The sequence below is a fragment of the Fusarium vanettenii genome, assembly GCF_000151355.1.
Source record: "Fusarium vanettenii 77-13-4 chromosome 6 genomic scaffold NECHAsca_20_chr6_4_0, whole genome shotgun sequence".
NCBI classification, from domain to species: domain Eukaryota; kingdom Fungi; phylum Ascomycota; class Sordariomycetes; order Hypocreales; family Nectriaceae; genus Fusarium; species Fusarium vanettenii.
The window spans coordinates 1,606,170-1,618,756 of record NW_003315865.1 but is presented as its reverse complement, the minus strand read 5'-3'; the positions used below and the strand labels follow the sequence as shown (position 1 = coordinate 1,618,756).

General features: G+C 53.6%; 4 protein-coding genes across 4 annotated transcripts; 2 read left to right on the top strand and 2 right to left on the bottom strand.

Moving 5' to 3' along the window:
• Window positions 1-4,486: 4,486 nt before the first annotated feature.
• On the bottom strand, window positions 4,487-6,571 carry NECHADRAFT_70420 (uncharacterized protein). The gene is made up of 2 exons (XM_003044831.1): window positions 5,653-6,571; window positions 4,487-5,591 (listed from the first exon to the last, which is right to left on the bottom strand). Exons 1-2 carry the CDS (start codon window positions 6,371-6,373, stop codon window positions 5,188-5,190), a joined length of 1,125 nt encoding a protein of 374 aa, XP_003044877.1. The 5' UTR covers window positions 6,374-6,571; the 3' UTR covers window positions 4,487-5,187.
• A 1,657-nt stretch (window positions 6,572-8,228) lies between these two features.
• On the top strand, window positions 8,229-9,337 carry NECHADRAFT_70417 (uncharacterized protein). The gene is made up of 5 exons (XM_003045231.1): window positions 8,229-8,298; window positions 8,430-8,541; window positions 8,646-8,783; window positions 8,836-8,998; window positions 9,059-9,337. The coding sequence occupies exons 1-5, from the start codon at window positions 8,284-8,286 to the stop codon at window positions 9,141-9,143; spliced, it is 513 nt and encodes a 170-aa protein (XP_003045277.1). The 5' UTR covers window positions 8,229-8,283; the 3' UTR covers window positions 9,144-9,337.
• A 149-nt stretch (window positions 9,338-9,486) lies between these two features.
• NECHADRAFT_94564 (uncharacterized protein) lies at window positions 9,487-10,795 on the bottom strand (the record flags this gene model as incomplete). The annotated part of the gene is made up of 2 exons (XM_003044830.1): window positions 9,487-10,626; window positions 10,712-10,795. The coding sequence occupies 2 exons, from the start codon at window positions 10,793-10,795 to the stop codon at window positions 9,487-9,489; spliced, it is 1,224 nt and encodes a 407-aa protein (XP_003044876.1).
• A 572-nt stretch (window positions 10,796-11,367) lies between these two features.
• On the top strand, window positions 11,368-12,443 carry NECHADRAFT_94563 (uncharacterized protein; the record flags this gene model as incomplete). The annotated part of the gene is made up of 2 exons (XM_003045230.1): window positions 11,368-11,430; window positions 11,478-12,443. The coding sequence occupies 2 exons, from the start codon at window positions 11,368-11,370 to the stop codon at window positions 12,441-12,443; spliced, it is 1,029 nt and encodes a 342-aa protein (XP_003045276.1).
• Window positions 12,444-12,587: the final 144 nt, after the last annotated feature.

Genomic DNA, 12,587 nt, shown 5'->3' with positions numbered 1-12,587 from the left:
GATGGGACCGGCGCTGACTTCAGCTCGCCTCCCTTCTCTCGCTCGCGTGGCCCAGAACTCAAAAGAAAGCATCCAATTCAGAAAACAAGATTTCCAGTTCGTGTCTCAGACAACAGGGGTTGACCGGGGGTGAGAGCCAGATTCAGAACAGATTCATGCGAGGGTATAAATAAAACAGATAGAGCGAGCATACCACGGCAATTAAGACACTTTTGGGGTGATAAGTGCCAATCCCGGTCTTAGAAGGGAATGACAACGTTCGACAATTGAAACACAAAGGGAATGTAAGGAAATTGCCTCTAGAGGGCAAGTAATAAGAATGAATGAATCAATGGCTCAGGTATCGTTTAACCCGGCGCAACGGTCCGGAAACGGCGAATCGAGACAGTGGGTTCAAGATCGATCGGCCAGCGAGAGGCGGAGGAGGAAGCAAACAATGACAGGCAAACAATGGCCAAGGAAAAGGAAGGACGAAAAGAAAGAAAAGGTCCCGACTCACAACATGAAAGTGAAGAGTGTCGTTGACGGGTCCATGATGGGCAACAGATGGAAGGGTCCCCCCGATGTAAATATGTAGCAAGATGCACGTCGTCGTAGGGATGATGGACGAACTCGGATCGATCCAATTTGGCCCCGCAGCAACGGCCCACGACGGCGCCTAAACAAACCTCTGTTGGGAAGCTCGGAGAACTGGGGATCAATCAATAATAGCAGCCGGATGAAACACCACAAGGCGCCCGCCGCATGTTCAGACAGACGCGAAGTGGTTCTCGAGACTTGAGGCTGGCCGCTGAAGTCTGGAGTTGAGACTCTCAGATTACTGCGAATTTGGTGACGAGCCAGAGCCGGCCAATGGGAAAGCGAGACCCAGCTGAGATGGATGGACGGTAAGCGCCGCGACGGGGTGTCAGGTCGAGCTTTGACGAATGTCGAGGTGTACCAGACAACGGGGTGGATAATGGATTGCGGCACGGTACGGGCGCTTAAGCGCAGTGCAGGGCAAACAAAGAAGCGCAGACCCTGAACGACAGACAAAGAACGAGGCGAAGCGTGGATATCCGGGCCTTGAAAGCGAAGCAACGTGCCGTACAGTAGCGAACAATAGTAAGAATGAAATAAGACGCGCCGGGCGGGGGGTCGCGGGCGGCTAGTGACGCTGCTTGCTCCAAAGTTCGTGTCGCCAGCGACGCTCGGGAGTTGAGTTGTGGTCCAGGAGTGGCCGAAGCTGGAAAGACCGGGACTCGATCGGAAAGAAGGCCCAGCGCAAGTTGTCGTCGCCGCTAAATCGAGCTGCTTCTTCTTCTGCTGGTGGTCTTGCTTTTGGCGGTTTCAGATGAGGAATGGGGGAGAAGGTTAGAGAAGAGGGAGAGATGCAAGTTGGAGAAAGAGATTGGATGTGGGAGGAGATTAGTTGCTATTGCGAATGGGCATGGCGGAAGGAGCGGGAAGACCAAGCTGTGTCTGGGGATGGGGGAAAGGAAGGGCTTCTTTTCTTCCTTCCTTCCCTACATTAATTACGTCTTACCTCGCCAATCTTGAGCGAGCAGGTAAGCCAAGGAAAGAAACTGGCCAACAGGATAAATGACCTCAGCTCAGCCATGCTCGAATTCAGCTTGGGCTCTCTTTTTTCCAATTGCGATTGGGGGCCCCGGGACCGGTGAGTGAGACCAGCTGAAGAAGAGGCGATCGTGAGAGGCTGAGAAGCCACGAACCATGCACGAGGGGCGTCGGCGTCCAGGGGGGCCATGGGGGTGGGAGCGCCTCTTCTGGGTTCGGTTCAGCAAGCGACATCAGGTTTGACCAAGCCTATTGGCCCTGCGCTACACTACAGGATGTGGCCCAGCTACTATCGACAACCGTGGAAAGGCTCCCGCCCTTTGATCGTCGTCGATATGTGCAGATTGCATCCCATCGTTCTCTGCGCCCCCCGTTGTTAAAGTCTATCCAACGGTGCCGCCGAAAACGTTCAACATCCTAGACACATTCGAGACGGGGGAGGCCACCGAAACCATAAAACTCTGTGACACGGCGGACACAGAGAGACAATGCGAAACGGCCCTCAACTGGCGACATTTCAGGGGAACAGGTTCGCGGGCACGGAGCGCGCGGGTGGCATCTTGATGGGCGATGGTCGACAGGGAACCTGGTGTTTAAAGCCTCTGGCTCTCATGATTGGCTACCACGCATCCACTAGACTCCTGGAATGATTCCCAAAGGGGAATTCGATAGGAGCTGGAAGCGGCCTAGCGATCAGCCTGAGACCATTGCGGATCCAATCCTTGGCAAGGATCATGGGGGTTCAAGGCCAGGGGGTCTAGAAGGCTGTACAGGACATAAATACTAATGCGTTGCACGCGCAGTCAAGTGTCTGACTTATTCTGTGCACAAGTTTCCAGAGACATTCTAACCCTTGTGCGGCCAAAGGGGGAGGAGGGGCGGGTGCGCTTGGGATTGGAGAGATGCACACGCGATGCAATGTGATAGGTTACCAGCATTTCAACTGCAGAACGGGCTATGTCAATTTTGTCAGAAATCAAGTTGAGAAAAGGTCGACTCTTCAGGTGTAATCATGAGAGCAGACAAGAACCAATCAATCGCCATCAATCGGGTAGCTTCTCTGGATGCCTCCACTAAATACAACCCTCCTGAAATCAGGGTCTCTTTAGTTCCCCACACAAGCAATCAACCACTCACGGCCCGTCTGGGATCGTCGAACCGCCCATCTGAAACTCTCTCGCCTAGCATGGCATCATCGTCAGACATAGAGAGCCGTTCCCAGCGATGAATGATGTAGAGCTTCTGACAGCAGGTTTCAAGCAGAGTGGCCGGAATCAGTGCAGGCAGGTTGATGCGCAAGTCAGGCAAGGCATTCAATGCATCGCATGCCGCGGCCTATGGTCGCCCACGTCACCTGCGACCACACCATCTCATCAGCAGCCGCTGCTGCTGGTTGCCGCTTTCAGGACGTGGTGCAGCTCCCGACGGTTGTCAAGATGCATGATTTCAATAGTTGGACATATTGTGTCTCGGACGCACAAGGCCTACAGTCGACGATGCACCCGGCTCCCCGTCGGTGCAACCAGCTTTCTCTGGCATGACATTCACGATACTCTGTGCTTGCGTGCACGATATTTGCTACATACCTGTACCTGGGCTAGGCAGTCACCTTCTCCATAAATCCTTGGGCATCTGGAGACGTCCTAATGAGGCTCTTCATCTCCAGCCCCATCTCCCCTGCGGCGGTGCACGTCGGTGGGTGGCGGTGGGCTTTGACGTGTGGAGCTTTTAAAAAAAACGTTCGAGAAGGGAAAAGACGATGATGGGCCGCTAGAGTTGAACGTCGGCAGACGGATCATTGAATATGACCTTAGGGAACCTAATGCGGTTGCTTGTACGACTTCTTGCTGAAACAAGCTTGTCACTCATAAAAGTGTTAGCATGAACGCGTACGTGAAGCGTAACACAAGAGCAAAAAGAGTCAGACGTGAAGATGAGCATTCCACCTCATCTCGCCCTGTCCATCAAGTTCTTCCATTCCATCGCAAGCCACCTTATCCCAGCCATAGTCCGGCAGCCCCGAGATTCTCAAAAAGCAAACGGCACCGTATCTCATATTACCCAGCCATCTTTTTATTTCTCCGACTAGTAATTCACGCAAGGCTGTCTAGTTGTTAGCTCACACGCATGGAATTTGCTTGTCTCTCAACTCCATTAAACTTGATCAAAGCGCCCCTTGTTTCGGATCGTGCAACCACATGGTGAACTTCGGAGAGACGAAAAAGAGAGCTCCGAGAGCTTCCGCCGAATGCGGCCTAACCGCCTGCTTGTTTTCTTCTTTCTGTGTCTCTCCCCAATTCACGGTCATGACCTGCATCTGTGCATTTCAGCTGGAGTGGGCGGGCATCAATCTCAGCTCATGAGAAGAAAAAAACAACAAGAGATACATCACTAGGGCTGAAATGTGGAGATTCTGCATGTCACTCCATTTTTGATTGACGCTGTCAATACCACTTATATTGGACCGTTGATATTGGCGTCTCATATGGCTGATATCCCATTACATTTAGAGTCTCATCAATCTCGCATTCAATGCCCATGACAACCAGCATTTCCCTCTTGAACCTCTTTGTTCCAGAACTCTGGTCATGATGAAGCGCCAGATGTGCATCGACCATCCTGCGCACCCCGTCCCTATGCCCATTGCCAGTTCACGCTCCCCTCGTTCGATGTTTCCTTTGTCCCCCTGGTCTGCTGTTGTCCATGCCAACATCACACCATTATCTTTGAGATCCATTCAGGAACCAGTTCTGCACGCGCGCGCCAGATGACGGCCGCAGGTTTACACGTGTCAATTGTCATGAGCTCGAAAACTAGGTGGTTACCATCACATGGATACCTCGGTAAACCTCAATCCTTTCAGCATGTTCATGCTCAATACAGCACTTGTGCTCTTGCTTCACGTCCAATTGCAAATGAAATAGTAATGATGATGATAATGATTCATTCCAGTCTTGCTCGATAGGCAACCCTAGATACAGCCTTTGTACACCTCCCCAGATATCCATAACATCCATCATGCCATTGTCCTCCTGATTCCGAACCTTTCCGCATTACACAAGACCCAACACGCGCGCCCATGGTTGGCGTTTCCATAATCTGTATTGTATGCCCTCTCACCGCCAAACCAAACTCAACTTGCCTCACATCTCAAGGCCCTAACAAATATCGTACAACATGTATGAAACAATTCGGAAAGACGTTCCTTGTCCACCCGACACCAACATTCTCGGAACGCCTGCCCCTGCCCCTCGGTTGCCGGTCCCCTTCCCGTCATGACAGAGGGGAGGCCAGAAGCAGAGGGTGTAAGAATGGTACTTTGAAGATAACGAAAGTAGGTTGAATGCATTATCCCAGTGGCTTCATCCACCGGGTTTCTCATTAGAGCCATGAATTAAAGGTTGATATTATTACCGTCAGCTTCGAGCCGTCTTGAAAAATTGTGATGCTGGTAATGATGCTTGCTGTCATGCCCCGCCATCAAGAAACATGATGAAGGGCATCTCCCAGATAAGTGAACTAGACCGCGCACCCGGGCGATATCCATGTAAAGGTTTCTTTTTTGTTGTTTCGTGGTTTTCATATTCATATGCCCATGTGCCGAAAATCGATCAAGTCGCATGTGTAAGCTTACTGCTTCTTGGCCTCAGTCTTGGCCTTCTTGATGCCAGAAGGGTGGTTGGACCGCTTGCCCTTGTACTTGGTGTCCAGCAGAGTGTCCCAGAAGGTGAAGAATGGCTGGGCAAAGTTGGTCTTGATGCCCCAGTGCTGGTGGTGAATGTCGTGGTACGCGGCATTGTTGCTGGTGATGAGCTGGAGGGGGTCCCAGGGGAACTCGTAGCCGCAGTGGTCATCGACAGTCTTGATGGTGGACATGGCAAAGAGCCACATGCCCTGGCGGACGGTCATGAAGGTGGCCTTGAACGAGATAGCCGCGCCGAGGGTATCGAGGAGGAAGCCCTCAACAGGGTGGTTGTACAGAGCGCCGTAGGCATAAGGAACGTAGAGTCGGTGGTGTCGCGAGTGGAAGTGGGCTGTGAAATCAAGTTAGCACGCTGCAATGCCGCGTCCGGGGAGAGCCATCATGAAACTCACCATACAACCACTTGTTGACGTGCATCAGACGGTGGAGGAAGTACTGCCAGGTGTCGATGATGGAGATAGCGACAAAGAACTGGACAGCGGGAATGAGGAAGTGGTAGATGACCTTGGCCACGTTAATCTCCCACGAAGCAAAGGCCGGCTCGTTGGTGGCGGTAACGAGCGAGGGGTAGTAGCCACCAGCGAGAGCGCCGGCCAGCAGCGGGTGAGATTCGAGGAGACTCTTGGAGATGGCGGTAGCGTTGAAGCCAAAGACTCCCAGAACAGTAGGGAGGACTCTCTGAGCGACACGGATGCGAGTGGCCCAGACAGCAACATCGTACTCGGACTTGCCGACCATCTCGGGAGGCTCGGTCATTGCGAGGATGGCGCCGGTGATGACCTGGATGACCTGTTGGAGGATGACGTCGCGAGCGACCTCGTACCGGGAAACATGGTTGCGCTTGGTGATCTCCTCGGGAGTGTGTAGCCGATACTGAGGGAAGTAGTCATAGACGTCGATAGCGTGGAAGGTCAGGGACAGGGCCCAGTAGACGACGACGGGGATGACGAGGGAGAGCCAGAAGTCTGACATCCACGACAGGAGGTCAGGCCGAGTCTCGAGGCTGAAGGTCGGCAGCGGCGGCAGCGCTGTCTCGAAGAGAGTCTGGTTAAAGGGGGAGCCTGGAGCGGCCATGGCGGAACCGTCGGCGAGGATGGAGCTGTCGTTGCCCATGACGGTTAGATTTGCTGCGAAAAAAAGCGTCGGAGCGTCGCGTATCGTTGATGGTTTTGGTTGAAGCAGGGAGAGACTCAGGGTGCGGCTAGGTTGGCACGCAATAGAAACAGCGCCAAAATGAAGCAATCAAGAAAAACAAAACAAGACCCAAGATAGCACCTCGAGGGGGAAGATTTAAAGGAAGGTAACTAGCTGGAGGTAATGAGGAGGGTTTTATGGGAAAAGGGAGCGTCGATGGGATGGGATGTCGAAGCCAAGTTTATTAAACTGGAGTTGGGGGAAAGATTAGATTAAGGCGCGTGCCAATCCTCGTCCGCGCGCGCCGCTGGGGCCCTCTTTTCGTCTCCTTCATGTGGCGCCAAGCAAAGACTTTTGCTACTTGCCAGTGAGGAAAGTGATTGACCGAGGCGGAGCCCCGTCCGGCACCTTCGGACCAAGTCAAGAGTGCGAAACGCGGCCAGATCCTGGGAGCTGAGCAGGGGATGCGAGGGGATGCGAGTTGCTGTCTGCTAATCAATCTTGTCCTTGTCTGCTTTCAATGGATGTCAATGATACCTTGTTAATCATGACCTTCAGAGTGCAATCTCAGGTACAAGTTCTAACATTTGCCTCCCCCCGGTGGTTGCATCATGGGGTCAAGAGGCAAAAAAGCGAGTTACCCTTACAATCAGCCCACGCCCATTTCAGGGCGGCCCGGTATCAAGTCATATTTCAAAAGTCAGGCACAATCGATCTACCAGGGCTCTAGCTTTGTCATTTCAAGGGGGAGAAACATTGTTAGTGCGCAAAGCAAACTCGTTCGAACCTCGCTCGTACGAAGGGCTGACGCGCCAATTGATCTTCCTTTGCAATGGCATGTTTTCTCATCCTCCTCTCCCCAAGCTGCCCCCAGCCCAAGCCCTGTGCCCTGCGAAGCCTCCTTGTGGCTCGCGCCATGGAAACGTCACCAACAGGTCATGGTGATTTCGCACTCGCTATCGTTGGTCTGTCTTTGCGAGCTCTGCGCACGGCACATGTCGGTATTGGAGCATTTCTCGAGGTCATGCCAGTTCGTCTCGCGTAGATTCGCTGCCCCAAAACCCGAAGGTCCCGACCCTTTACTCGTTTAGACCCTCGATGAGATGATTGTAGATGAGTTCCCTCCCGCGTATAAGCCCGGGCCAAAGTTGACCCCTGGTGAATCGACGGTCGGGGTGGCGTTCCTTCCCAACTCGGAATACAAGGCTCGGAGCGGGCTTGCGAGGGCTCCGGCCGCCGGACCAGACGGCATGACGGGTTTGATCTGGGGTCCTTCTCTGCTCTCTGTTCAGGGGCAACCATGACTAAACTCGCTTATCGGCCGATCCAATGCTTTCCTGCATTTTATGCACATGTCAAGCTCTACTCTCCTATGGGGTCGCAAAAATAGGGACCCGGAATAACATTGGTGGGCGCGCCACAGCCAAAATCAAATCACTCTGGTCGTTTTGGCAACGCCGAGGTGATCTTTCGAGAGCTCTGGTGCAATTTTCGTACCGACAGGGGTATTTGGCCAATTAGCATGTAGAGAGAAAAGTGACTTTTGCTGCAGCTTAAATTAACACACGATGTAAGTATCGCCGCTTACTTGTGGGTTAGAGTTAGACCTCAAGGACACAAAATTTGACTCCTTAAATCAGCCGCTTCTCCAGTAGTGACAAAGTCAGTCACTAACAGATCTTATCGATAAGACCCGAGCGGGGCAAGTACAATACTTGCACCAAAACCTGGCGCCCAAAGCCCCACCAGACAATGACCCCGCCACCCTCTCCCACTTTGATTTTTATCACCATCAGGCTCTCCTCCTCTGGTCTCGCTTCTCTTTGCCAGTCACATCAGCTTCTCTCTCCCTCCAAGTCCATCCTTTCAGATCCAACCCAACCGTCACCATGATTATCTTCAAGGTAAGAAACACCCGTCACTCGATCTCGTCCCCCGCAATGCCGAAATCCCCCGCCTTCGACATACAACGACCCCGCGTTGGACTTTGTGGACTTTGGCATGATCTTTTTTTTACTGAACCCCGCAACAACAGGACATCCTCACCGGCGACGAGCTGATCTCCGACTCGTACGACCTCAAGGAGGTCGCCGGTACCGTCTATGAGGCTGACTGTGCCATGATCGAGGAGGGCGGTGTCAACGTCGGTATGTACTCAACTCTCTGTTACACTGTCGACCAAGCTGTGCCCGACGGCCCGCGGTTCGTGGTGTTAACAATTCTGTCCCACGCTAACACCACATTCTCTTAGATATCGGTGCCAACGCTTCTGCTGAGGAGGCTGAGGAGGCCCTCGATGACACCGTCGTCAAGGTCAACAACATCGTCAGCTCTTTCCGTCTCCAGAGCACTTCTTTCGACAAGAAGAGCTACCTCACCTACCTCAAGGGTAACAATTCCTCTTCCATTCGGTCGAGACCCGTCTCTAACTATGAATCCAGGCTACATGAAGGCTGTCAAGGCTGCTCTTCAGGAGAAGAACGCCCCCGCCGAGACCATCACTGCCTTCGAGAAGGGTGCTCAGGCCTACGTCAAGGAGCACCTCCTGCCCAACTTCAAGGACTTTGAGTTCTACACTGGCGAGTCCATGAACCCCGACGGAATGTACGTTTTCTACTCCACTATCCTCAGTCAAGCTATATAGGTTACTAACAATGACCACAGGGTTGTCCTCCTCAACTACCGTGAGGATGGTGTCACCCCCTACATCATCGTCTGGAAGCACGGTCTTACCGAGATGAAGGTTTAAGCTGGTGAAGCGTGGTGGAGGTGCTGCAAGTTCTGCTATACCCGTGATGATGGACGGGCAAGCACCTATTTAGAAGATTACGAGCCACACGAAACTCGTCCTCGGCGCTTGGAATATCCCCCGAGACGTATCGATGAAATGAAAAAAAGAAGGCTGCAGATTCCAATCCAGTCTGATCGTCACGATGTCACCAATTTTCAGTCTAACATTCTAATGATCGCGAGTGATGCTATGTATGGACGGCATGGAAAGATAGTGGACAAAACTCCGAATACGCCCGGCAATGCTGATTTGTTTGTTTATCCCAACCAAGACAAGACAGGACTGGACAGAAAAGGTTTGCTCAAAATTGCGGCCTCGTTGCCATGGGAATAGGCGGTGGTCCATCATCGTCGGCGGGGGCACTCGGGGTCACCGAGGCCACGAGGGCCGGCTTCTTCTTTGGCGGGGGTGGAGGTGGCTTCTTCTTCCCTACAAGACCTGACAGGGATGGAGAAGGGGACGGAGAAGCAGCTCCAGCCTGAGCTCCCTGACCCTGCTGAGTGCCTTGTACACTGGCATATGAGCTCTTTGCCTTGTCCATAAGCCCGTACTTTTGATTGAGGTTGTTGGCCGTCTTTGCTCCTGCAGCAACCTGCTCTCCATGACGCCGGCGGAAGTTGTTGGCGGTGCCGGCAGCCGCCCGGGCATCGGAGAATGATACCGATGAGGGATCCTTTTGGAAGTTGGATGCTGTCTTGAGGGCAGCTTGCTTTTGCGCCCATGTCGTTCCTTCGCTTGGCGGCTCCGCAGCGTTGGCGTTTGATGTTCCGAGCTTGGAAAAGCGGTTCTGCAGTTCATTCATATGCGAGGGAGTAGCAGGAGGCGAGGCAACTCCTGGACGCGGGGGCTTGGGCGGACCATCAGACTCTGAAGCCGCAGGACTGGAACGACCAATGCCAAAGGCAGGGACCGATACGCCTGCTGCGCTCAGACGGCTGATGGCTCCTTGGTTCAAAGACCCTTGGTTGATAAGGGGGTTGTTCGAGGGAGCTGGGCTTGCAGCACCAGACGAGACTGTACTGCCCGAGTTGGTTCTAGGTGGTAGACGGGGCGGTAAGCTGGGAGGCGCAGATCTTCCTCCTCCAACGGCTGCCATGGCAGACTGATACGACGGTGGCTCCGCAGGTCGTCCATCAGCACCGTCTCTCCTACCCGGCGGCTTGGGGAGGTGGTTCGTCGCAAGGCCTGTGGTGTTGGCACGATACGGCCCGCGGGGCTTGGGCTCCTCCTCTTCCTCCGGCTCAGCATACTGAGGCTCCTCGACAACAGGTGCCCGCGGATCCATGTACTTGGATGGAGCGGTGATGACCTTTCTCGGCCCCGTAGGAGGCGGCGGAGGCGCAAGACCAGAGCCGGTACGCTTTGGCGGTGGCGCAAAGGTTGACGGGTCCTTGAGCTGGGAGAGAGGCACGGAGACGTGATCGGAGCGTTCGTCGTCGGACTTTTTCCTATGAAGGAGGCCATTCTTGAAGATATCTCGTCAGCCGCGGCGGCGATAGTGAAAGAAGAGGCGAAGGACGACTTACCATTTGACCTTTGATCCTCTCGCCCGGCTTCTCCGGGTGCCACCCCTTCTTCATGATATCTTTATACTTGGACCCCGTCGACATGATGACAATATCCAATGGTTGAACTTAGGGGAAGTAGGTATAGGTGAGGTCAGAATAAACAAGGTCAAAAGGAAGAGGAAAAAGAGACACACGAGGTTTGGGCTTAGCTCAGAGGGAGCCCAAGTCCGTCCGTAGGAGGGGGACGTTCCCCCAGTGGAAAGTGACGTACTTTCAGCCACAATTTCGGAAGCGCAGCCGCGCCACAGGTTCGTTCCTTTTTTGGCGGGGTCATGTTTGCTCGATTGGGAAGGTTCGGATCTTGTGAGTATTTGACGCCTTGCGATTCAGGCGCAGAGATTTGGGTCTTCATGATGCCGCCAACTTACAGGCAGTTTGTAACACATCACTAAACATGCTATGATTGGAGTTTCTAAGGATATTCATGTTGAGGATTTCAGGTTCATTTTATGTTACAAGATCTCAAGAAATCCGATTTTCCTCCCATTGCGACTCAGCCCATGAATTGAATTGAACCACTCCAATTAACGCGACGAGACGCGTCTAAAGTGCCAAACCATCATCCCCACCACAGCCACGACTCTCCAACCCGACCGCCTACAACTCCAACCACAATGGCAGCTCCAGTGTCTTCAGACTATGAGCTTCTCACGGAGCACTTTGGCTACCCGCCAGTCGTATGTTTACCATGACCTCTTCCCGGGCTCTATCTAACCTACTACAGTCCCTCCTCGACGACATCATCAACACAATCAACGTCCTCGCCGACCGCGCCCTTGATTCAGTCGAGCGTCTTCTTCTCTCCATTCCTCCACAATCTCTCGGCTTCTCCGAAAAACATGCTCCAGCTGGAGAGACACAACTACCTCCGGATGAAGCCGCCAAGCTCGAGATTGAGCATGGCACCCATCAGCTCGAGACGTTGCTGAACGCGTCCATCGACAAGAACTTTGATCTGTTTGAGCTGTACACCATGCGCAATATCCTCACAGTGCGGCCTGACGATCAGCCGTACATGCGCCTCGCTCACTACGAGGGTCTCGATTTCAACGCCCTTGAAGCTCCCGACCGCCCGACCACCGAGTCCATCACGGCCCTGCGGAGGAGACTGCACGCCAGCCAGAAGCTGCACACAGCGCTCGAGGCGGAGCGGGCGCGCAACGACGCGCTTCTCGTCAAGCTGAGGGCGGCGCTAGGTGTCGTGCCGGGAGGCGTCAAGGCGGAGGAGGGACAGGCACAGCCCGGGTCGGCGTTTGGATTCCTCCGTGATAAAGCCAGTCTGCAGGATGCGGACGCCAACACGCCCATTGCTACGACGACAGAGTTTACCCTCTCTCAACTTCAGGCTCTCCGTGCGCTTTCGACATCTCTGCGCACGCTTCTTCCTGATCTTGGACCTGATGACGCGGACGCTGATGCTGCTGCTGATGAGGATGCTGCAGGCGGTTCAAAGACATGGAGACGTGAGCGGGTAGAGTACGTCGAAGGAGCATCACGCAAGTATCTCGAAACAGCCAGGGGTCTGGAGCTAGGAGCTCAAGGCGAAGTCCGCGATGGAGAGTGGCAAGGCGAGGGACGCAAGATAACACGAGGAGACGTCGAAGGTCTAGAGCAAGTAGTCTCCATGCTGGGCAACAACAAGTCACCAGAGTCAAAAGGTGACGATGGGAAACCAATGGACGAGTCATGAACATCGACATCGTTTATAAATTTGGATTTGGTCATCTTCAAGGATCGGGAAACGGCGTGTCGGCGCAGGATAGGAAAACGGTTGGACCCCCCTTGGTTCATGGCTTTGTCGTCTCTTCTTTTTGCTATGTTACAGGCGTGCGGT